The following is a 24,759-nucleotide window of genomic DNA, read 5'->3' on the forward strand; positions in this document are numbered from 1 at the left end:
CAGGGCTTGGTTTTTACAGAACAGCTCATGCAAAATGCTCAGAAATGGCCATGGGAGCCCCCATAGCACCTGTCCCACGTCTTCTCTAGCTGGATGCCCTGTGTTCAGTAGCAATCCATGAAATCCCTCCTGTGCAGCCAGCCCCAGTGGGGGCCTCTCTGGACACAGGGTAATTTCTCAAAGATGACAGCTCTCCCTCGCCCTGGGGCTGCCTGGTACTGTGGAGCCCCAGGGCTGGGAACAGCCACTGATGGTTTACTTTGGAAGCAGAGGTGTGAAGCCCTCCCCAAATCTGTCTCTGCCAGGCCCCTTTCCAGGAAACTTTTCCTGGCTGATTGCAAAGGAGTCCTGTGCCTGTCTCCAGCTCCCAGTCCGAGGATGGGTTTGGAATACAGCCTCACCTTGTTCCGCCCCTCCACGAACTCCACCCAGGTGTCAATGCTCTCGATGGGGTTCACGGCGTCCTGCTGTGACACATCTTTCCAGTCCTTGCACTCGGGCATCCGGTCCCGCTGATGGCGCCTTGCTGCCCGGTGCCTGCTATTGCTAATCCAGCAGCCAGGGACGAGCAGGGGAAAGAGGAGAGAGACAGAGAGAAGGTTAGCTGGGAAAAAGACAGCAAAAGCAGCTTTGTGTCAGAGAACTGATGGCCGTGTCCTATAACTCTGCAAAATTTCCTGGGTCTTTCAGTTACACAATTCTGATGTGCTTTATAAGGGTGCCTTGCAACCACCAGTGAGGCAAAAATTTGTAGGTGTGAAAACTGAGGCAGGGAACAGATACAGGTGTCCCAAGCAGTGTCTTCACCCGCAGGCCTGGGGCTTCATCTTTCCTTGCTAAGGGTGGAGAAAGACAGGATGATTCATGTGTGCCTAGGGCAACTCTTTATGTCATTTTGCTCAGCACCAAGACCCTAAAGCCCTGCTGGCACTGAGAGTCAAGGGTGTCACTGACTGGCTGGTGCTAGCCTGGGGAGCGGATGGTGCAATACCCAAAGGCGTAGCACCCAGTGGCGCTCCTGCTGCCCCCAATTCAACAAAAGCCAGGAGAGAGACCTCCCCAGGTAGAGGTGCTGCTGGTGTCTCACAGGGGAATGATGGTACCTCTTCAGGCTGAGACAGGTGGGTGGGGAGAAGTGGCCAAATCTGTCAGGGACCAGTGATGCTGCTGCCTGAAGGGTGCTTTTGAAATGCAGGTTGGGGTGGAAGATGTGAGGGTGGGTTGGGATAGAAGGGAGAGGCTTTGGGTGACAGGGAAGCAGAGGGGAGCTGAGGGCCCAGGAGCTGTAGCAAAGGTGTGTGCTGGCAGTGTGGGGCAGAGCACTTGGCGGAGCAAACACTCTGGTGAGCTGTGTAAACAACAGGAAGCTAGAAAGAAGCCTCCTGCATCCTCTGGAGCTGTGCTAGGCAGAAATATGGTGGCCTTGGGAGACAGTGCTCATAATTCACGGGCCCCTCTGCTTCCTGACAGGCCACAGTGCATTTTCATGCAATGGAAAACTCTGGCGTCCCTGGCTTGGCAAAAGCCTGCACAGGGCTGCAGGACCAGGCTTCCCTCAGGCACCCTGAGGTCCTCCGCCCTGACTGCTCTGGCTACAACTCCCCAGCATCCCTTTTCCTTCTTCTGGTGAGACTGTCATTAAAAAATGCCACTGCAGCCCTGCCTGATGATGCCTCAGCTTCCCAGGGCACAGGCAGTGGGCGTGCACCCTTCCTGACTACCTATTGCCCTGCTGGCAAATCATCCCAGCAGCTGGCAGAGATCTGGCACTTCCCCAGGATTCAGCAATTCTTCCCCACAAGCAGCAGCTGCCTATGAGCACTTTTGCTTCCCAGGAGAAGAAAAAGGACAGAAAAACCACAAGGACCTCAGGGCAGGAATGGTGTGAGCCCCAGCTGCTCTCTTGGGGTCTTACCAAGGGGCTGTGACAATTTCTCCTGCAATCTGCCTCAGTTTCCCCATTAGCACAGTGATCAGTGGTTTCATTGCAGGTCCTGTGAGGGGTGGCTGGGCCATGGACATCCACTGACAGAGGCAGGTGGCTGAGGATGCAGAGGATGCTGTGGAAGCTGTTGGTGTCTGGGACCAGCCAGCCTGGGCAAAACTCCCACACGGACAACAAGTGTCTCCATTCTGTCTTCCCACAAGGTGCCGTGTTGTGGGTGGGAGAGCAAAACCGAGACACGACTGGGGGCACAGCCATGGTCACAAGAAGCCCATAACACCACGATGGTGGCCTGACAAGACACAAGTGTTGGAAGAAATGGCACTTACAGGCTGCGTCGGGAGAACATCCGACAGGGCATCCACGGCCTCCACTGCCACTGGATCACCTCTGGTGCTGGGATGCCATAGACAGTGCAGGTGAGGGCCTGAGGGCTCCTCTTGGAGTAGATGCTTGGGGAAGAGGCTTCTTTCTCATGGATGCGTGGAGGAACTGCAAGGATCAGAGTGACTTTGTGAGCAGCTGCAGGCTCAGGCACTGCATCCCCAGGCCTGGCACAGCCCTCCCCAGGCCCATTTATGGACAGCCTGGACACTACAGCTCTCTGGCTCTCAGGGCAACTCAGGCTTGCAAGGCACAGCAGGTCATACTTAAGCAGATTCAAGTGACATCATTTCTCTTTTCTCTGGTGAGTGGAACTGTCTGGATATTACAGGGCTCAAAGCACAGGGCCACAGAGCCTGCTGGAGACACATCTCCAGGCAGCAGTGTCCTTCCAGCACTTTTTTAGCTGGCATCTGTTTCCTGCATGACTGGGACCACTTTCTGCTGTGGGAAAACTCCATAGGGGCTTCCCACCCAGAGGAACTACTCCAGATCAAACTTCACCTGTATGGCAGCTGCCCTGCTCTTAAGTCCACATCAGTCAGGGTCACCCTCAGCAGCATCTCCAACTGCAATCGGGAAGTAGCCCCTGAGCAATGATATAAACTGCCCAAAGTGAGGGAGCCAGGAACAAAATTGTGCCATGGGGGAGGAAGAGGTCATGTAGGTACTAACAGCTTTAGGACAGCAATGGGGACTTGGTCTTGGAGCAGCCCAAAGGCTGGGGCCATGGGCTCAGCACTCTCCCCCCAGCTCCAGCCCCAGCCCCCCCTTACCATTGACAATTAATTGGAGGCTGATGTGCTTCTCCAGCCCCGCCAGCCTGTTCCGCAGAACCAGCGTGTATGTCCCAGCGTGCTGCTCCGACACATCCTTGATCTGCATTGAAGATTGAGATTGCTTGGGAATTAGCTTTCCATCCTTGTACCTGCAGGGAGGCAGAGAGAAAATGCAGCCATGGGGAGGAAGTGTCCCACTGGCAGCTGGGCAAAGGGTTTGCTGATGTCCACAAGAGTGCAGAGTGCCTCTTGCTAGCACTGAGGACCTCTCTGGAGAGACCCATGGGCCTTCCCTGGACCCAGGTTATGGGTCTGCACATTGTGTCGTATGGATGTGTGTGGAGTTGGGGGTGTTTTAGCTCTGCCTGAGCAGTGAGTGGGTGCAAAGCTCCCATCTCCAGTCAGCTCTGATGGAAGTGCAGCATGATAAGGTGCACAACCCATCCCACTACCTTGTTCCTCTGGGCAGCTGTGATCGCCACAGCAGAGGGACAAGAGGGACAGCTCCTGTGGGAACTCCACTTGGCCCCTCCAGCCGTGCAGAGCTGCCAAGCCAGGCTGTGCAACTGAGAGCCAGGACATGGGAGAAGTGGCTCCCATGGGCAGAAAGAAGTGACATTTGTGACAATCTTGGTGGCAGAGGGACCTAGCAAGGAAGCCAGGCTAGTTTTCCCCATTTGACAGAGGAAAGGAGAAAAGGAGAAAGTGGCTCAAGCTAAGAAAGGTGAGTTACCACTGGAAGTCTGGTGGGGGGTAGGCCACGACTTTCACTGGCAGCTTCACGGCTTCGTCTCCTGCAGTGGCTTCTATCACTGGGCCCTTCCTCCACTCCACGGTGATGAAAGGCTTTTCTGCAAGGAAAAAAGGGACCATGGAGGAGAACTCAAAGAGACAGGGTATCACAAAGCTCTGCTGCTCTCCACAGGGCCTGACAGCAAGGACCAAGGACAGGGCTGGGTGTCATGACAGCGCAGCTGAAGATCTGCCTCTGTCTCCCTCTTGGGAACATTGGGAATGCAGGAAGGCTGGGCTGCCCTTTGGCTTTCTGCTGCCAAGAAACAGCCACCCAAAGCAGGTAGTGCCTTGTGCACCTGCAGCTGGTGCCCCTCAGGCCAGCCACGCCACAGGGGCACTGCATTTGCCATAGGGCTGCAAGGTATGTGTCCTGCCATTCCACTGCATTTGGGCCAATTTGGTGTTGGCATCTCTCTCCCTCCCTTTTGGGACCTTGCTGAATGTTACTCTGCTCCCAGCATGATGCTGGCACACAGGAGGGCTGAGGGGCTGGAGAAGGGCTGGGTTTCACTAAAGCAGAGTGGAGGGAGGTTCAGGAGCCACTCTGCCCAGCCAGTCTGGGGTTGACTCTGCTGCAGCTGGGCCCTGGCTGTGGCTCTGCAGGGCTCTGGCAGGTGCTGTACCGTGCACAATGACATCAGTGCTCTCCTCCAGCATCTGGGCATCACTGGTGGCAGTGCACGTGTACTTTCCCAGGTCCTGCTGGCTGACATTGTGGAGGGTCAGGATACTGGAGAGCTCTGTTTGTGTCTGCAGGGACCGGCGCTCAGAGTCGATCACTGCTCGCTGCGTCTGTGGGAGATGACAGAGAGAAGGGGATGAAAGACAGCAATGGGATGAGGCTGTGTGGATGGGCCCTTCACAGCTGTGATGCTTAGTGCTTGCCTCTACCTGGACAGGTTTCTGCAAAACTGACTGCCATCCTCAGGAATGGAAGGGCACATGTTGTGTACTGACTGCCTGAGGCTGGGCTCAGATCTTAGCATGGTTTGCTCTTGTAGCCCAGGAACCAGGCTGGGAGCCCCATGAACTGAGTGATGTTCTCAAGGGACTCCCCTGTCACACTAATCAAAAAAGCCTGAAGGTACAAGAGGGGGAAAACACAGTGGGGAAGGGACCATCTCACAGGCTTTTGGTAACAAGGGCTCTATGATTAGAGTAGTTCCTTTTAAACCAATCACATCTGCTCTAGATTTGCACTGGTGAAAGTGAAGTCCATGTTTTCTCAAGAGCCCCAGAGCAGTAACACCTCAGCAAGGAGGGAGCTTTCTGCCAGGAAAAGGGGTCTTCATTCTGTCTGCCTTCTGCTGCAGGAGAAAAAAAAATGGGAGAACACTCTGACCAAGATGTCCAGGGCACAGCATGGTTAGGATTATGAAGCAGAGCCCTGCCAATGATGTGAAGAGGAACAATGAAGGGTCAGGAGGGGGTGACTCAGAGGGTAACAGTTCAGTGCATGGGGAGCTGCTCAGCTTGCTGGTACCTGTTTGCCAGGGTAAGTCCAGTGGAAGCCGACGGCAGAGTTGAACTCAGCCCACACTGTGCAGTTCAAGACCAGCTTCTCTCCCACTAGCAGCTCCATGGCTTTCTTGGGATACAGCTGGATGTCATACAATTCACTCCCTGATGCAGAAGAGGGAATGAAAAGAGATTTCTGATCTAGTTAACTCTTTGACTCAGGCTGTGCAGTTACAGGAGGTTTGGGAATCCTGCTGCATGGTGTACCTCTCCAATACACAGTGGAAGAGATATAAGCACCATGCAGAGTCTGTGTAGCTAGAGAGGACCATAACAATCCCATGAGCCACACTGATGGATTTCAGAGGCACCCAAACTGCTCCCCTGAACCTTCCCAAATATTCACCTGCTATATGGATGATGAAGAAATTGGATTTGAAGACCTTCTTGTCGATTACAGTCTCACAGTGGACATACAGTAAGTCCCTGATCAAGTGTGTGGGTACCTGCATTCCCTTCTTGCTGTCCCAGAAAGTGCTTTTCCCATCAGGGTGGATGAAGAAATTTTGCTGGAAATATCAAAATTTTGCCAACTGAAATCAGAGGGTAACAACATTCCCACTCCACCCTCCCAGGCTTTATGCTGGCTAACACATCCCTTTTGTGGGAAGAAATGATGCAGCATCATGCTGTGCTGGCCTCCTGCCCTCTCCCCCTGAGGGTTTGCCATCTAGGAATCGTGGCCTCCCCTCTACCCCAAGTAGCTGCATCCTGCACCATGAGCCTCCCCGTCTGCAGAGTGGGCCAGAGACTTCCAGGAATGGAAATTTCTAGAGATAGCTGAGGAAACTGATGCTGATGTCCCAAACATCAGCCCTCTGGGATGAGTGCTGACCTTGAGTAGTGTCCTTCCCGGGCAAGGGAAAGGCCCCTGGCCCCCAGAGTGTCCCTGGAGGCCTTTGTACAATAGTAACACTCATCCTGGAAGGATGTATTTGCATTGTAAAAAAAAAAAAGAAAAAAAAAAAAAAAGAAAAAAAAAAAAGGGGAAAAAAAGGCAAAAGCAAAAGCAGACTGATAAGAGAGCTGTTTTTAGCCATGAGCCCCGGGGCTGCAGCCTCCTCCCTTGTGGGGATGCCGACCGCATAGAGGGGTATAGATCACAGAGATGAGGCAAACGGGATGCTCTGGGGAAATGGATTTAAAACAAAGTCTTGTTTTGTTTCATAGAGCTCCAGGGAAGAGAAACAAGGTTGGCAGGAAACCTGTGGGATCTGCCCAAGGGAACTGGACAACACAGCTTCAACCAGCAAATAAAACGAGGAAGCCAGTGGCTTGTACTTTCCATGGAAAATGTATCCCATGCATTTTCCTTTCCTGGCAGTGCCTGTCATACTTCCACTCAGGCAATTACAAATGCAGAACAAATGCAATACATCTCGGTGCAGTCTCCAGCAGCTGAGCTCTCACCGAGGTCAGTGTGACGTTAAGATCTGGGATGGACACGAGACATGGTACCCAAGTGTTCTCCTTGTTGCTGATGAGGAGGGTCTCTGGCTTGTTGATAAATGGCTGTTCAAAATCTGTAGGAAAGGTACAAGGAGAACAACTACTAAAAAAGAAGAAAAAAACTGGGAAAAGGCAACAACCAGTAGAAAAGGAGGCTTTCTGAATTTCCTTAACAAAGCACTCACAGCACAAGCTTTTCAGAGGGAGTGTTGAGCTGTTCAGCCCCATCTGCCACATGTGACAGTCAGAGGAGACACCTGGAGCTCGGGAATGCAAAGCCAGCCGGCTCCTCCGCACTAAACACGGTACCAGTGCAGCGACACTTGTGTGACATTTGGGCAGTGCGGGAAATGACCTCCCCTTTCCTGGAGCCCTCAAGGTCTCTGCCTGAGCCTGACCCTTTGTGAAACCAGTGTGTCGTGTCCTGGGCTCGGCGCCTGCCCAGCTGGTGGCTGTGTCCCCCAGCGCGGGGCTGGTGGGGCTCTGCTGCCCCGGTGCCGCGGCGGCAGCGCGACCTTCCCTGGCGAGGAAGTGATCCGCAGCGCAGTGGTATGCAGATGTCATCCTGCAGCCAGCCCGGCCGGCAGATAAACACATGAGCTGAGCTTTCCAGGGCTGCCACCCCACTGCCGTCCAACTGCTGCAAGCACAAATATTGACAGGAAGAGCAAAACCACCCAGAAATAAGCATTATGAAATGACTTAGCAAGGCCAGGGATGTTACACAAACTCTGTGCAGAGACAGTGTACAATCAGCAGTGACCCAGGCTGAGTAAAGGGGATGAAGACAAAATTGGAAGAGACAAAGAATTGTGAGACTGCTTGGTGGCCTCAGTGACAGATGATTTATTCTCTACTATCAGCCCCTGCCTGCCCTTTTCCACAGATTTAATGCCTCACAGGATGCTCCGAATAGAGACTGGTTCCTAGTGTCTTGAAGGCATGGTGTTGCCAGCATCTCTCCTCTGTAAATGTCCATCCAGCACATGGTTATGATGGGCTTATTCATGGAAATTGTCCCCTGGGTGAAGGGGGCTTTATAAGGGGGGGATTGGGTCTCCATCTGGGAGACACTGGGCTGCCACAGAGTCCTGCTAGGGGAGATTTTACAGCTTTTGGTACACTGGAATCAGACCAAATGATCCCAGTGGCCTACCTTTAGTTTTATTCACCTGTGTTTCAGCTAAATAATTGATTTCAAGGGAGTGTAGCATGAGCACAACCATTTGTCCTGAGATTTTTTCCCTCTGATACCCAGCCCCTAAAGAGACTCATCTAAAGGGACAAGTCAAAGATGAATTTAGAAATGATCCTCACTTGGGGATTCTGTTGTTCAAATCACATTGGGCTCAACCCAATCCAACGCAGTGCTCCCACTGTTAAGTGCATAAACCTTTAATTTTTGATCTGTAAAGCTGCTGCTTCAGTGATACCCATGCTGCAAAGGCCTCTCCTCTGTGTGAAGCACTTTTTCTACAGAGAAGGTGAAACAATCCACACTCAAGAAACTTAGGAAAACATGGATTGCCCAGAGAGTTCTTATATTTATTTCCTGGTTTGTTTTTTTTTTTTTTTTTTTTTTTTTTTTTTTTTTTTTTTTTTGCTGCCACAGGATTGCTGACTTCTGAAACCACAGATTTGTTTCTCAGTGTGAACTTGTTCCTCATTCCTCTCCCAAACCTTGGGCATGTGAGAAGGAGAAGCTGCACAGCTGCCAGAGGTGAGAGACTATGAGGTCCCCTTCAAGCTCAGATGGCAGCCAAGAACTGATTTACTGGGCTGGTCCTGCTGCCAATGAGCTTGTGATTCATGCAGTAACTCCCCTCTCTGACAACATCACAAATTTCCTTAAGACTGCCTTAATGGGTCGGATGGGAATAATTTAGCATCTTCTTCATTAATACATGCTAAGCTTTATGAGATGTGGGCTGAACGTAGCCTATCCTACCCTGATGAGGCTTTCTGTGTCTACAGAGCTATCTGTAGTTGTAATAAAATACACACTTAACCAGACACATGGGAAGGAGACAGATGCATGGAGAGTTCATTTGACCACTGAATTGCAGGTAAAATACAGAAGAACCCATTTTTCCAGGCAAGCACAGATATTCTGCTCCTGGCAATTTCACCAAGCCCTTAACATGAGAAATGAGCTTGATGGATAAACCTGTGGTCTGATCATCCTGTCTCCAAATATCCCCAACACTTACATCAGCCCTTCCAAGCTCTCCAGGGACAGTCTCACATTGCAGCCCAGTTCAGCAGGAACAGGCTTTATCTGAATGTTCTGCAATGGCTGTGCTTACCACATGCCTGAGTTTTCCTGACATGTCCCTTCTCTTGCCTGAAAGCCTGTCCTGTCTGGAAAGGCAGGCAGATTCTGAGGTTTTCTAGATGCTTGATAACCATAAGAGGGGACAGCTTGATGGGACTGAGTATGAACATGTGCTATGCAGCCATGTGCACAGCAGTGCTGCGAGCTGTTGGCAGGATCTGTTGCACACACGCCATCCACAGGCACTGTGAGTCCCACGGGCCCTGACAGTGTGGGATTTATTGCCCCTGCCCTGCACCATGTGCACTCTCTGGTAAACAGGAGAGCAGCTCCTGAGCTGCAGAGAGGCTGGAGGTGAGAGAAAGTGGATCAGGGAGCAAAGTGACATTTGCTGGATCACAAAGAAAATCAGTTCTTGCAAAAGCACTCCCAGCATGTAAGCTTGTGGGATTGTACTCATTTTCAGTGTATTTAAGAAGCTCTCTGCCTCCATCCTAATACAACCCTCTAGAGTGTCTGAACACCCCTGTCCAACTCACAGATGTCTGAAATCCAGGCAGGCTGTGTCCTGTTTTAGGGTGGGCAGCATAGCCCATGGAAAGGGGAAGCAATTGCCCAAACAGGCTTCAATTCCTCTCCAACAGCTGTCCAGCTTTTCTGATTTGCCCCTGCATTTTTCTCTGCATAGTTGCAGAGGCAAAATTGGCTTTGCCCTGGGACTTCTGAAAAATGCATCTTATATGTCATGACCTGCCTGGCTCATGACAACTGCACCAACTAATAAATGGGGGTGGAAAGAGAAATAGCTCAGCCAACTGTTTCCAGGGGACAGAGTTCATTTATCTTGCTGGAGCCTGCTGTGAGCAGTGGGGGAGACAATGGAGGAGGAACCCCTGGGACACAGAGATGCTGAGTATTGGCCCCACAGCCACTCCCTAAGCTGAGGTTCCAGCCCCAAGCCTGGTGAACATCTCTCCTCTGTTAAAATACACCTCATAACCCTGCCTGCATGGCAGCCCCTGGACAGTGTGGAGAGGAGCATCTGGATCTATCACTGTGGAGCAACTCAGGCAGCAGGTCTGGGAACAGGCTGCACATGGAGTGGTTGTACCACTCATCCTCTCCCTGTCAGTCTCAGCTTTATGAAACACTACCAACCCTGCCACCAGCACCTCAGGGAGCCCCAGGCTGCCCAGAAGATAACTCCTGTGCTTTATTTAGTGATGGAGCATCTCTGAGGCCAGGCTCTCACTCCTTGAATTCCTGCATTCCAGCCCGGCTGGAGCGATGCCCCCAGGATGGGACATAATTGAATCCCAGGCGCTGCCGCCATGGAAGGATATTGGTCCCCTGCGCTTCCAGGGAACCAGCCCTGGGCCCCCTCCCCGGGGCTGCAGCAGCCACGCTCTGCCCTGGAAGGCACATTGAGATGTTTCATCTTTCAGATACTATGTTGGTGCAGGGGCTATCCCGAGGCCCCAGCCTGCAGGTGCACAGCTCTTACCTCTCACAAACACGTAGGTGCTGACTGCTGTGGTGCCCTCGATTTTGGCATCAATGTACTTGTAGTAGCAGCGGTAGTAACCTGTGTGGTTCGCCTGCGCCTCCGTCAGCACCAGCACTTTGCAGTACGGCTTCGTGCCGGTCCCCTCGCAGTCTTCTTCTTGGATTGCCTGGCCGCTGCTGGGGGCTGCTGAGGCCACCAGCTCACTCTCCTCCTTCCCAGCAGGATCCACCTTGCCCCCTGGCCACGACCACTCCAAAGGGTGCTGGCCTCTAGACACGGGCAAAAAGCAGCATTAGCTTTGGGCTGAGCACGGTGAACGCAGTGGTTTTATTGCTCTGTGTGACTCTCTGCACACCTGCACGTGGCCCAGCCAGACACCACTCTGGGGCTGAGGCATGGAGGAATGGCCATTCTCCAAGGGAAAAAACAGGCACAAGGAAATGGCAACCAGATCCCCTAAGTGCTGGGCAAGCAAAGGCTCATCCCCTTCCCCAGGCCACCTCTCTGGCCACGAGAAACTGTAAGATATCAGCCCAGTCAGAAGCAAGCCCCTCTGTCCCATGGCACTGTCCTACTGGTATGAATGCCAGGACAGGGAAACACACAGGGCCCTGAGGGAAAGGTTCTATTTATTTTCTATTCCCTCTCATTATTAAAAGGGTCCAGAGCTATTAGGGAAACACATGGATGTGATGATTTCCCTTGGCTCAGTGTAGCTGCTGGCTGGGGCTCATTGTGTGATGAATGGAGTGGAAAGAAGAATGGGGGAAGGAGAGCAGACTGGAAAGAAAGCGAGAAAGAGAAAAGCAGGAGGGAGTCAGGGATAAAAGACAGCAAGGGGAAAACAAGAGGAGGCTCAGCTGACTGCCTTCTGGCCAGCTGCCAGCTGTTTCCTTCCCGGCTGCTGTGGGAGGGGGTTCCCCTTGCTCTGCACAGCACCCTGCAGCCCCTCAAAACCTCTGCTGCCCTGGGGCTGCCACCCCTTCCCACCTCTGCAGAGACACTGAGCTGCAGACACCTCTCTGATGGCATGGCCACAAAGCCTGTTCACCAGCAGCCCAAAGACAGACAGAAAAGTCCAGGAACTCAAGAAAGCCCCGGACAGAACACGCACGTGTGTATTTATATATAGCTGAGGATCTCCAGAGCGGGAGCTTGCATGTGCACACACGTGCCACCGTAGCTGGTTATAACTGCACTTGTTTACTACAAACAAAACAAGCTTTTATTCCACACTGGAAGTTTCCTTCTGTGAAATCAGAGCCCCTTTCAGAGGAAGGCCTAGCCCCCACTTGAAAGTTTGCCAAATAGCTGAAAGTCACTTAAGTACATGCAAAAAAAAAAAAAAAAAAAGAAACGGGGCAGGGGGGAAGAAGCCATCATAAGAGGCAGCTGTGGGGTAAAAATGGCCTTTTGTCAGCACCATCAGCTCTATGAGGGGAAACTGGGTTCATCTATTATGCAAGTTGAGAATAGATTTGTTGGCACATGCAGCTCCTCTGCCAGGGTAGCTCCGTGGGCAGATACTTTTAAGCACAGGCAGACTGTGGCCATCACTAGACAGGCGAGGAGGAAGAGAGATAAGGTGCCATTGGAGGGCACAATGGCTCAGATGCAATGAGGACAGGATTTCTGTCCAAGCATGGGGAAAGACCTGCCCCTTTGTGTTTGTCTTCAGCTGATTTATCTTCCGTGGATAGAGCAGACTTTGCTCTCTTCCAGCTTGCTGCAGATGAGTTTGGAGAGAGTGTGATGCACTCTTCCCGTGTTGCCAAGCACAAGGGCTCTGGAGGTAGTGACAAGCCCCTGGGGACAGCCACACAGCCCCTCTTACCCAGCTCAAACTTCTGCTTTCACTAAAAATGCCATCAATGCCTGAGGCAGGACTGTAAGTACAGCTCTGGCAGCTTGTGTTCATGAAGCAGAGGCAAGCTTCTCCCAAGTACCAGAGTCTCACGAACACTTCAATAAAAATAAGAACTGAATTTTGAGTTTTTCCCATCCTATTCATGACACAGAAAATAACAGTGAAACTGATCACTAAACCAGGAACACCTGATGGCCTCTGCCATAGCTGTTGCTGCTGTGTCCACAGCCCCACTGCACTGGCACAGACCATCGGGCTGTCCCTGCTTTCAGCCCAGAGCTGAGAGCTTCAGACCAAGCATTTTTGGCACTCCACTTGTAGGAGGGTAATTGTGAAAATCTCCAGTGTTTCCGCTTTCTGTTTGTTTACCTACTGGGATTTTCACACATTATCAGATCTGCTTGTTCCATTAACCATCAAGGCCTGCAGTAGCTGAGTGACACATATTTATATAAACATGGACGGACCAGTGCACACAGACATACCAGCCAGCCCGTGGGCAGCTCAACCCAGGCATTCCTTTCAGATGTGCTTTCATTTCCTTTCATTTGTCCATACATTTGGTGGGGATGCAGAAGGTGTGGGCAATACTGAGTCCAAGTTAGTGTCACTGATGTGTTAAGAGGACCAGAAGAAGGCAGGAATGAGGGCAGGCCAGACTCACGTGGATTTATTTCTGAATCAACCTTTGGGGAAGGGTCCAAGCAGCAGTTTTGGACAGTTCCCTCTCTCCTATCTGTCACCTTCCAAGATTTATTCCCAAGTTGTTTTCTTTCAGCTCGGTGATAATGTGCCTCTTGGCGATGGAGCCTGCTGATGCCAGCTGGAAAAAAATGCACTGTAGTCTTCTCCACAGCTGTTTTCCCTCAATCTTTTCAGGATAGATGCTCTTCAAGGGAGATGTTGCAACTGGCACCCCTCTTCTTCAATCCTCTTTGAAACTCCCATGCGTGGTATGATGGGCAAAGCCGGTTGTGGCTTTGTGGCTTTGCTGGGATAAACCAGATTCCCCTCAGCACCACGGAGGATGTTCACAGCAGCCACACATGAGTAGGAGAGAGCAGCAGGTGTTGTGTGTTCCTGGACACTGCTCCAGAGCACTGGCTGTGGGGCTTTACATTATCCTCAAGCTCCTTCAGCCCTGCCACTGTGCTCATTTCCTCCACGGGAGCCAAGAGGGCTCCGGGGTCAAATATTTCCTCTCTGCCACAGATGGGTTTGCACATCTGCGAGTCAGCTCTGGGAACAGGTCACTGGGCAGCAAAGGACATCCTTGCCCTTCTTTTTCTTGGTTTGCTCCCCACCTGTGTGCCAAGCACCTGCAGGATGGGATGGGATGGGATGGGATGGGATGGGATGGGATGGGATGGGATGGGATGGGATGGGATGGGATGGGATGGGATGGGATGGGATGGGATGGGATGGGATGGGATGATCCCTCCAGAGGTTTCTGCTGTTGTGCAGCTGGCTCCTGTGGGATTTGTTCCAATGCTCATGAGCTGGAACAGCACAAGCTCTCTGCTTTCCCCCCACACAGGCTGCTGAGGGCATGAATGCAGAGATTCACAATATTCTTTCCTTCCTTCTAGGAATGGGAGCTAATAAAAGCTGTACTGTCCATTTGGGCATCAGTCCCTTCCCCCTATTCTGCCACATGCTTGGATCAAAACATCCCTGGGGCTCTCAGCCAGCCCTGGCACAACCTCTATTTTGGGGAATGCTCCTGCACTGGTCCCCTGCTCTGTCTGGGCTTCTCAAGGGTGCCTTGTGCTGTGTGACAAGGGAACAGGACTGCATGTGATGGCATTTGCAAAAGCAGAGCCCCAGCATCTGGTGGCTCCTTGTGTGTTGTGCCTTTGTGTATCTGTTAAGCATGCCCAGCTCCAGAGGCATTGCTTGTCCCATGGCCTGGCACGGGCTCTGGTCACCGATGAGGCTTGGTGGGCTGTGGAGCAGGAGCAGGGCAGCAGAGCTGGGGATGTCTGAGATCCAGGCTGCTGCGAGGGAGCCTGAGAGCACAGTTGGCTGCATGGCTCTCACGCTCGGTGGGTGAAGCTTGAAGGGTCTCCAGGGAGTCTCACACGGGGGTTTTGAGCTCATCTTTCAGCTGAAGCACTGCTTCAAGCAAGCCTGTACTCCTGGCTCCAGGGCAGCTCGAAGAGCAGCCAGAGGACATTGCTCTCAAGGGAAGACCAGGGTCAAACTGAAGTCACCTCCAACACGATGCTCAGCAGGAAATCCCTGAATCCTGGATTTGATTCTGTATTTGTTTCTGCCCTACCCTGCCCCACCACCCTCTCCTTTGCCTGTTCTCTTGGTGGTCTGCATGTTTTTCCCTTCAGCTCCCATTAACACAAGCCAGGTCTTCCCAGGGTGGGCCATGGTCCAGAGAAGAGGTTGGAGAAGCAGCTGGGTGTAATTAGAGATCCAGGGACCAGGAAAGATTTGCTCTTCATTCAAATGAGTAAGTGTCCTGCAGTCAAAGTCCTCTCCTCAAGACAGACAAACACAGGACTGAGAACTCAGAAGGAAAAGGGGAACGCTCTGAGCCATGCAGGAGATGCTGAGACTTATCTATCTGCAGATGGTGTGAAGGGCAGTGCACAGCCCCAAGGAGCACATCTGGGACAGCAGGATGCAGAGGCAAAGAGCAGCCAAAGAGCAATATGGGCAGAGGGTACGTGGGTTTTAGTGCTGTTTGCAGATGGTCCTGTGCTCTTCAGCTGGCCAGTTCAGTCTTTCACAGCTGCAGAAGCCTCTTTTACCACACCTCTAACTTCAGTATGTCCTTTAAACTTGGCTCAACCTATAGACAACAGTCTTGAAAGTGCTTTCTGTGTCCTTTTCTGGACTCCTGTTGAGAAAGGGTCTGCCCTGATTCTAAGCTCATTCAGAATTTCCTCACTGAATCTCACCTCTTCAAGGTTTAATAGAGAGTGTCAGTTCCCACATCCCTCTGTGGAGAAAAGTTCCACGGCAGAGCACTGGGATCCCCAAACTCCCTTCTCTTCCTCTAGGCTCCCACAGTGGCTCTATGGCTGACCACAGCCCCCCCCAGACAGTCATGGACAGATCTCCAACTCGCACATTTCCTACATCTCAGCACTCATGATGGCTCCTCAAGTCACCAGATGAAAACAAGCCCACAACCACTCAGGTTCCCAGACTGAGTGAAAGCAGTTCAGTAATTAATATCAACAACCTTTCCTCTGTCCTTCTCCCTTGGTTATGAACTGATTCACAAAGGAAAAGCAATGCCATCTGTTCCAGGAAAAGTTAAATATGTTTGTGACAAGACATGAACACAATGCCAGCCAAGTGTTTGCAGTAATTACTCTGTGGTTATATATAACACTGAGAAACACCCATTTGAGGCCCACGCTGAATTTAGATCCCCATTGGACACAGCATTCAGATCCCAAGCATGGATCTGTTTTCAGCTGCTGAAGGGAAACTCCAGGAAAATTGACCTTTGGCAATTCTCCCACTTGTTTATGAGTTTTGTTTATTTTGGTGTTTTTTTATTTTTGGTGTTTTTTTTGTTTGTTTGTTTGTTTTTTCTGCTTTCTGAGACAGGAGATAGTCCAGAAAACGTGCACAGCCAAGTGTCCCAGCACAGAGAAATCAGTTCAGACACACCACCTTCTCAGAGCCACAGTGTCCAAAACAACCAGAGGTTCTCCATCTCCTCTCACAGTTATTCACCTGGCCTGGCTGGGGCTTCTTTTCACCCACAAATATAAAGGGAGAGCATTAAGTCCCATCTTCCTGGAAAAGTTGGAGGCCTCTCATAGCCACCACTAATTGCAGCCTTGCCTTCTCCCAGGGATATTTCTCAGTGTCCCCCAAATGTCCCACTAGATTTAGAAACCAGAACTTCAAACTCAGTGGCCCCAATGAGGTGAGAATAAGGAACATCAGAGAGAGACAAGTACAGTTGGGAAGACCAATTTCCTTGAAGAGCTTACAGCAAAGCTATCAAATCACACAAAATGTTTCTCTATCTTTCTTCTCCCCTGAAAGACTAGAGCAGAGGTTATCACTGAATCCTCTGAGATGTCTTTTGCTTCTTTTTCAATTAATTAGATTAATTCACACTTGGGGGTTGTAGCCAGACATGCTAATTTGCTGGAGTACTGCAGCCAAGGTGTCCCTGGTGGGCTCTCCTTGCCTGGTCCTCCAACCCTCACCAGGTAAGAACAGACAGAGCCACACTTGCTGGTGCCTACCTGCAGGTGATGGTCAGCGTGTCCTTGGCGTTGATGACGTGCTCCTCCTTGGTGATGCTCAGAGTAGGAGGGGTCATAGAATAGCTGCTCACCAGATCTGTGGAGAGAAAGGAAAGAGGGGATGATGCAGAGATCCACGAGCCTGGGCCCAGCACTGTGGGCAGCAGGTATCCTGGAGCCATGAGCCCAGAGAGAGGCAAAGGCTCCAGAAGCCAACATCTCCTTGGGGTCTGCTCCTGCAAGGTAGCTGATGCTGGCTCAGTGGGACACAAGAGATTTGCCTGCAGCCCTCCTGGCTCCAGAGAGCAGCTTCTCAGCTCTTGGGCCAGGGCCAGACAGCCCCTGGGCTTTGATAGACAGCCTAGCACGGATGAGGATCAGAAAAAGAATGGAACACCAGAAACTGGGGAATTCAACTGTAGCCATTCCTCACCAGGTGAATGACATTGGGCTTGCTTGGACTAGGGCTCTGAAATGATCCCCTCTGCTAACCGGAGGGAGTCTGGCACAAGATTTTTCCATACACAGGCAGCTTTCTGTAATCAGGAGGACAAATCAGGGATGCCTAGGTACCACGGGTGTGTTTGTACTGAGATGCTCTCCAGAGCCAAGAGGCATTCATGGAATGCCCTTCTCCTGTGGTGCACTCTCAGGTGCAGTCACCTGACTAGGAGCAACCTTAGTGGATTGCAGCAGCCCCCTTCCCTGGACCACCGGACAGGCCTTCTAGGAGTGAAATTATCCAGGTTCAGGGACAGGCAGTTAAACTTTATCATGCTCTTCTTCCAGCTTTTTTCAGGGAGAGTCCCACTTTTTGTGTCTTTGCATCTTTGGCATGCCAGACATGCACCCTAAGTGAGCTCCTCATGGACAAAACATCTCGAAGTACCGGTTACCCTCAGAGACTACTGTTGTTTTTCATCAGCACAGCGTTGCCAACTGTCATTATTTCATGATCTTTATCTTAAAACTCCAGCTTCTGGAGATGTGAGATAATTCAAAAGAAGTCTTGTTGACTGCAAAAACAAGCAAACTAACTAGACAGAAATAGAGAGGGGGAAAAAATGTTATGGAATGTGAGGCTGTGACTCAGGTAGGTGCTAAATGCTAAGGAAGTAAAGAATGCAAAAATATGCTTCTAGCTTGACTTTCTACAAAAACATGAGGTTTTTTTTGCAACTGTGTTCTGTGTATGTCTGTTTCCTTCCCTTGTAACATTCAAATCCAGGTATCAGAGAGATCTGGCAGGGTTGGAGAGGTCTCAGGGATGTGGTGTCTCCACGTGTTTCACAAGCAGCTGTAACATCTTTCCTCTAGAACTGTGACCTGAGGGCTACAGGTTGAGAGCCTCAGGATGAGAGGAAATGGTCTTAGGTTGCACCGGGGGGGTTAATATTGGATATTAGGAAAAATTTCTACACCAAGAGGGGAGTCAGGCATTGGAACAGGCTTCCAGGGTAGTGCTAGAGCCACCATCCCTGGAAGAATTCAAAACACATGTGCATGTGGCCCTTGGGGACATGATTTAGTGGTGAACACAGTGGTGCTGGGTTAATGGCTGGACGTGACGATTTTAGAAGTCTTTTCCAACTTCAATCATCCAATGATTCTAGGAATGTTTCTCCATGGGGAACCCTGACCCAGGAGACAACAAATGGCCACCAGCTTCTCAGACACAGGGGTGACACGGAGATCCAGGCTGGTGGAGAAGCCACAGTGCCACCAGGAGAGGCTGCTGGGGGGACACGGCGGTGAGGGACGTGCAGAGAGGCACCGCCAGCACTGCCAGGCCCGGCCTGCCGGCCTTGTTCTCCCCAATTGTTCTCCACTTCCTTCCCGCCTGCGCGCGGCTCTGAGGTGGTGTCCCCATGGCTGCCCCCATGGCAACAGCAGGGTGACAGCCATCTCCCCCCGCCATCTCCCGCCTCCCCTCCACTTGCCCACACGAAGGAGCGTCAGCCCAGGGGCAGTCCTGGCCCACCTCCTGTGTGCGTGCCCCGCCGCCACGGCCTGTCCTAAAGACACCTCTCCCTCAACAACAACAGCAGCAGCAGCCACCAATTGTCACTCAACACACGGGTCGCTGTGGTCCCTGGGGCTGCGTGGTGCTCGGCCACCACGGAGGACACCCCGCCTTGTGCCCCCCACCTCCCCTTTCTCGAAGGAGGGGACGTCAGATGTCACACAGAAAAAATGTGCCCTGGGGCTGTGAAAATAAATGACCGCATTTTTTGTAAAATCCCTTCAAAATGTAACAAGGTTTATTAAAAAAAGGAGGCGGGGGAAGGAATCTGTCTGCTAAGCTGCATTTCCTATTAATGCCGGACACACTTATCCCAGTGCAAACACTGCTCTCCAGATGGCCACAGCTTCCCTGTCCATCGTCCCAGGGAGCTGCTGGGGGTGCCTGTCCCCCCCACAGTGCTCAGCCCAAAATGCAGAAGATAATGGCTTGCATAGGGCTGGCTGGGGACAGCAAACACTCTCATCCTGTCTGTGCTCTGGGGCAGCGAGCAGAAAGGTAATCCCCAAAACCCTGGCATGGCCACCTCCAGGGCTGGCTGCAACAGGCACTGCATTAGGTCTTAAAACTGGCATGGTCCCTCTGCTTGAACCACTAGATAAGTGCCAAGGTGGTAGAAGTCTCTTGGCCAATGCTGTGCCCCACCACCGGGGCTGGGGGGAGCAGGACGGCGGCAGAAATAACCCCCTGCCTCCCTTCACGTGCTGCCTGGTGACCTGTTAGCAAACAACACCAGGGGGTGGAGGGGAAGAAAGGAAAAGTACGATCTGTGCAGGTTGGGGCTGTGGGATTCCTGCAGATGCATCCTGTCCGTGGCCCTCCGTGAGTACAACAGGAAAAGGAACCACTGCTCACTCCGAAAGCACCGTGGCGCAGGGCTGGGGACACTCCTGCTGCTGGCAGCACTGCTGGGCCAGCTCTTGTGGCCATCCAGCCTCTTCACCAGCCTGAATTGCTGGGAACTTTGGGGACTCCCTGCACTGGCTCATGCTGGGGACCCACTACTCACACTGATGCCTGGCATCTTGGGATGCCGATGCCCAGAGCCACCCATGGCATCCAGGACAGGCAAAGGGATGCACAGACATGTTCCCAGCCTGCAAAATCATCTTCAAAGCCATCAGCTTTCCCTGCAAAAGTTCTCTATCACTCTGTGCTTGCCAGATGGATCCACCCCATTGCTGGCCTTGCCCTTTCCCTCCCCAAGGGAGGGTGTGCCCTGCCATGGCTCTCTCCTGTGCTTTGCTCTCCCCAGCCCTGAACTTGGTGCTGGGTTTGGCCATTAAATCTCTGCTAGCCGACACACAGATGGTTTGTGTCTCTGGCAAATCCCAGGGTGCGAGGGAGATGTCTCCAGAGCATGGAGTGTCTCCTCTCCTCTGAGTCCCTCCTTCCCCACCTCCAACCCCTGTGATGCTTTATCTCCTTGGCTCTCCAAGCAGCTCCCGCTTTCTCCCGCACACCCAATTGTGCCCTTGCACAGGGAGAGCATTAATGTAATTAAAAAGGCATGCAGCAGCTCTGGCTTTGTTTTTTCAAGATGGTTGCAGCTTTTTTTCAAGCAAGTTGGCAGCAGGATATTAAAATAAACAGAGGGGGATTGATGGGATGCGGTGAGAGGAAGCAGGATCCCACAACCAGTCACACCTTGTCTATTTCCAGAGAATCACATTTCCCAGCAGTTTTCTTTGCCTTGATCTTGCAGTGCATGGCTCTGAAAGGGGCCAGGCTGCACTGAGGGCCTTCTCCTTATCACTGGTGGCTGCTTTATTTTCAGGCTCCTCTACCTCTTTCTGCACCCTGACACCACTGCTGCTCTCAGTTGCATCCTGCATTCAGGGCTCTCCCTACCTGGTGGGGAAGCCACGTTCACCCTGGAAAGTGCTATCCACCCCAGGGCATCTCGCAGCCTGACCTCTTCTCTCCACCTTTAGGCATGTGGGAAAGCCCCACACGAGGGCTGCAGATGTTTAATCCCTGCAGAGCAGCATCAGTGCCAGAGCCAGCACTGCCACAGCGTGCCATGGCTTTGGGAACAGAGCAAAGGCTGTGTGTAGGACAAGGTAAGCATGGTATGGTACAGTATGGCACAACATAGCTCCTGCTCTCCATCTGCTTCCACTCACAGGAAGCCCTGCACCGGATCCTCCCCCAAGCCCCCACACACCACCTCAGCCCCTCTCTGCTTCCCCTTCCCTCCCTCTCTGCTGAGTCGGCCCCGCTGACTGATTAACAGGGCGCCTTTCCGGAGAGGGATTTTGTTCACACTCTGTCCTTCTCGCTGACTTCCTTCCCCGGCGCTGGGCTGCATCGCTGTGGTCACAGCCACCACATGTCCCCAGCTAACCGGCCCAGCTCATGCTCCTGCCACCACACCTTGGGGTCTTGTGCAAGAGCTGCAAGAAAACACGCACAAGGCAAAGCTGCTCCAGGTGAGGCCTGTCTCCCTGCACCTTGCCCAGCCCAGCCTGCTCATCCCAGTGCTGTACTGGGGCAAAAGATAGGCTGGAAGGGAAAAGAGTGTCCTTTCCCCCAGCAAAGTTCCCCTGACCCTGCTATCACCCCACCTCTACTTTGCTGTTTTCAGACAAAAACTCCCATTCAATGAGCATCTGTCCAATGAAGCAATGCAGGAACTCAAGATTTGGACGCTTTCTAAAGAAAATTTTGTTAGCACCAGTTACTATGTGAGCAAAGCTTTGCTCCTCAACAGCCAACAGTAAAATTCTGGTATCTTTCTGGCCAAGAGGGACTATTCAAAAGAGCAGCAGTAGTTAGCACTGGGGCAGAGGGAGGAGAAGCTTTGCTCTGCTCTTTCTGCAGACTTCTTCTCCTGCTTTCCAGGCTGGACTTGTGTGAATCAGCAGCATTTTCTGGCAAAACTGCACGTGCCCCACAGGAACTAACTCCGTCACCTCAGGTGCCATTTCCCCCCCTGCTCCAGTCACAATTCCCCACTTGCCCTGTGCTGGTATAACTCACTGCCCTTGTGCTGGAGGACCTGTGCTTGCCCACAGACATGTGGGAAGTCCACGTGCTGGAGGCAGAGCCGGGCCAAACTCCCACCTACAGGGCTGAAGTTCCCCCATAGAGCGACTTGTTCTCATGCACGGGGCAAGCATCCAACTGTGGGTTGGAGCGACGAAGCGTGAGTGTCACGTCACACAAGGAGCAGGCAGCTGGCAGAGCAGCAGGGGAAATTTGAAGTAGGGCTGTCAGCTCCTCCTCTTCCTCCTCCCAGTGCTCTCCAGCAGGGAGGAAGGCTTGTTTTGCAGAGAGGTGAGATATCACATGAGGCTAAGAAATAAATGTCAGGCTCCAGCCGATGTAGGGATGAAACACTGGGCGTCTTTTCTCCAAACTCACAGTGGGCAAAGCGAGCCCCAAACATTGTTGGGAACTGACACCAAAATAGAACAGATTCTGCCCAGCAGCCTGTGCCCAAGGCCTGCCAGGGCAGGGTGACAACCACCCAGAGCCATAGTGAAGATGGGAGGAAAACAGAGATGGAAATAGGCTAATGAAAAAATGAAGAAAGATAATGATAGAAAACTGAAAATCACCTCCAAACGATGCATGTGCACAAGGACAAAGAGAGCAGACACCTTCTTTTATGGGTTCATGGAACACGTTCCCTGTCCCATAACTCAGGGTTGACCCTCAATTCAGACCTGCCTCAGAAGGGTTAAACAGGGGCCTGTGCTTCTCAGTGCAGGAGCAGCCTCTCTGATCCTGCCTTCTCATAGTGGGCAGTGCCAATAGCAAGGCATTAGTCCTTTGGTCTACACATTTTTGTCCATGGACCTCAAAGCCCTGCAACAACACCAAATCAAAGTGGGGTGGATTTGTATCCTCACCAGCTTGTGGGGACGTTCCCAAAGCATCAGATGTTCCATTGCTTCAGTTAGGACATGTGTCCTTTCTCAGGGGACAGAAAGGAAAAATAACTATAGAAACTCAGTCAATACAAACACAGAGGTGACCATCATTATTGGGTATCTGATCCTTCCTGTCCACCACCAGTAGTGAGACATCATCTTTGCCCCAAAACACCTGTGGGCAAGTTGGTGTGTGGAGATGGGAGCCCCCTGAGCAGGAGCCAACAGGAGGGCTGAGGAAGGGGCTGCCAGAGGACCACCAGAGCTGGTGGAAATGCTTTTCTTAGGGAGATACCCTAAGCATCCTGTGTCTGCAGCGATGCTGGGTGAGGAGGAAGGACATGTGTCCAAACAGACAAGGCATTTGGAGATTGGAGGAGCAGGACTTTCCTCCAGCTCAGCATCTGCAACCAGGGGAGACCCCAGCCAAAGCATCCCCCTGCCTGGCAGCCAAGTGGGGAGTGGGATGAGGTGGGCAGAGAAATAAGCAGCACATTACATGGCAGCAGCATGGTCACAACACCAGCAGAAGCCACAGCCAGAGCATCATGCCCTGAGGCTGGGCATTCCCTGCTTCCCCAGCCCCTGGCACTCCACAGCTGCACACCCAATGCCTGTGGCTCTGGCCAAACAGGCCTCAGTCCAAAAATCTGCTTGGCCTCAGTGCATACACCCCAACAAGTCTCTTTAGCCTCTCATGGCTGATAAACTTTAATTATTTGGTTCTTTTCTGGTATCTCATAACCACCTGCACTAACGGGTAATGAGGTGAAAAAAGGCACAAGGTCTCTGGGCTCCTTGAACATTCCATCTTCCAAGGTGGGTGTTCATCAGGGAAGAGAAACAGAGCAGCTCAAAAGCAGAAGCCACTTTCAAGACATGGGCTGTCCTGAGGAGCAAAGTTACCCGTGTATCCCTGGTCCCTTGGTGCCTTCAGGCAGGGATTTATATCAGGGTATTTCCGAGCCAGCTGCCCTGGGCGGCAGAGCACGGCTACACCCAATGCCTGACCATGCTCTCACCTGTTTTTAGTCTCTGCTCTGCCCCAGGGTCCTGCCACCACGTCATCCCAAAGCATCCCAAAGAGGGGTCAGCGAGCGCCTGTCTGGGAGTGTTTATCTGTCTGCCGCTCTCCCTGGGCAGGAAGCACTATCTCACCATCGCCCTGCTCGCTCCAGCCCGGTTTCCTGCTCCATCCTGCCAGGTTTACCCTTTTTCCTCCTCCCCTCCCCCTGCCCCACGGCTGTCAGGCCATGTTTGCATTTCTGTCTCCTGCCGTCTTTCCTCTCCCTACCCGTGTGCCCCCCCGCGCTCGCTCCCTGCTCCATCCTCCCCGAGAGGCTCCGTCCTGAGCCAAAGTTAGCCCGTGTCAGGTAGCCACATGTCCGGCCGGGGGCAGCGGGTCAGCCGGGGCCACCCTGCAGATCTCCTCCAGGATCTCTGCTGTCAGCAGCCTCCCCGGGCCCCAGGGGAGCGCCTGTTTGCTGCCCTCGCTCCAGCCAGGGATGCTCCGGCACATCAGAGAGCTGCTTTCCCCTCGGTGGCCGCCGGCCCACCCTTTCTGCTGCGGGCCAGGGCTGGCCAGACGCTGCTTTGTTTGGTCCTCCATTCCCTGGATCGCTCCGCGTTTGTTGGCTGCCTGCTCCTGCCCGGAGAATCCTTTTCCTGCCTTTGAGATAGAGGATGCTCGAGCCATCTGTGTGTTTTATTTCCTTGTAGAAACTAACAAGCCAAGGATTGCTTCCTCTCCCTGACATTTCAGAGGGCAGCTCCGGCTCAGCGGGATGCGCAGGGAGGGGAGGGGGAGCCCAGTGCCTTCAGACAGGAACAGGACCTATTCTGTCCGCAGGATTCACTCCCTAAGGGGCAGAAATCCTCAGACCTACCCAAATGCCTGTGGCAGCTCCCACTCTGCCACTGCCGTGGCTCTGCAGGAGTGCTGGGTGAGCTGTCCTGCTTGGCATACATAACCAGCCCTCTTCCAGTGGCCCCTATTAACTGCACGGCTAAACCCTTGCAAAACTCAATTAAAATTATCCTCCCACATCTTAAGGACTGTCAGGTTGCTTCTCTTCCTGTTTTAATTTATGTCTTTCAAAGTCTCGCCCTG

The 24,759-nt window shown here is 52.4% G+C and overlaps 1 protein-coding gene across 5 annotated transcripts in view; it reads right to left on the reverse strand.

The window, feature by feature from the left end:
• Positions 1-24,759, reverse strand: part of FLT4 (fms related receptor tyrosine kinase 4) — a 57,458-nt gene that overhangs the window by 19,478 nt on the left and 13,221 nt on the right. For 3 of the 5 annotated variants that reach the window (XM_053990916.1, XM_053990915.1, XM_053990919.1), the window contains exons 1-8: positions 6,832-7,777; positions 5,768-5,930; positions 5,387-5,526; positions 4,527-4,695; positions 3,842-3,959; positions 3,106-3,257; positions 2,275-2,437; positions 402-546 (exon numbers count right to left, since the gene is read on the reverse strand). In XM_053990916.1, the coding sequence (XP_053846891.1) occupies positions 402-546; positions 2,275-2,437; positions 3,106-3,257; positions 3,842-3,959; positions 4,527-4,695; positions 5,387-5,526; positions 5,768-5,930; positions 6,832-7,467 (1,686 nt within the window). In that variant the 5' untranslated portion in view covers positions 7,468-7,777. Of the gene's footprint in view, positions 1-401; positions 547-2,274; positions 2,438-3,105; positions 3,258-3,841; positions 3,960-4,526; positions 4,696-5,386; positions 5,527-5,767; positions 5,931-6,831; positions 7,778-10,649; positions 10,922-16,748; positions 17,837-24,759 lie in introns of those variants that run through there. The other 2 variants (XM_053990918.1, XM_053990917.1) reach the window with 2 other exon arrangements.

This window comes from Vidua macroura, chromosome 15 (assembly GCF_024509145.1).
Source record: "Vidua macroura isolate BioBank_ID:100142 chromosome 15, ASM2450914v1, whole genome shotgun sequence".
NCBI lineage: Eukaryota > Metazoa > Chordata > Aves > Passeriformes > Viduidae > Vidua > Vidua macroura.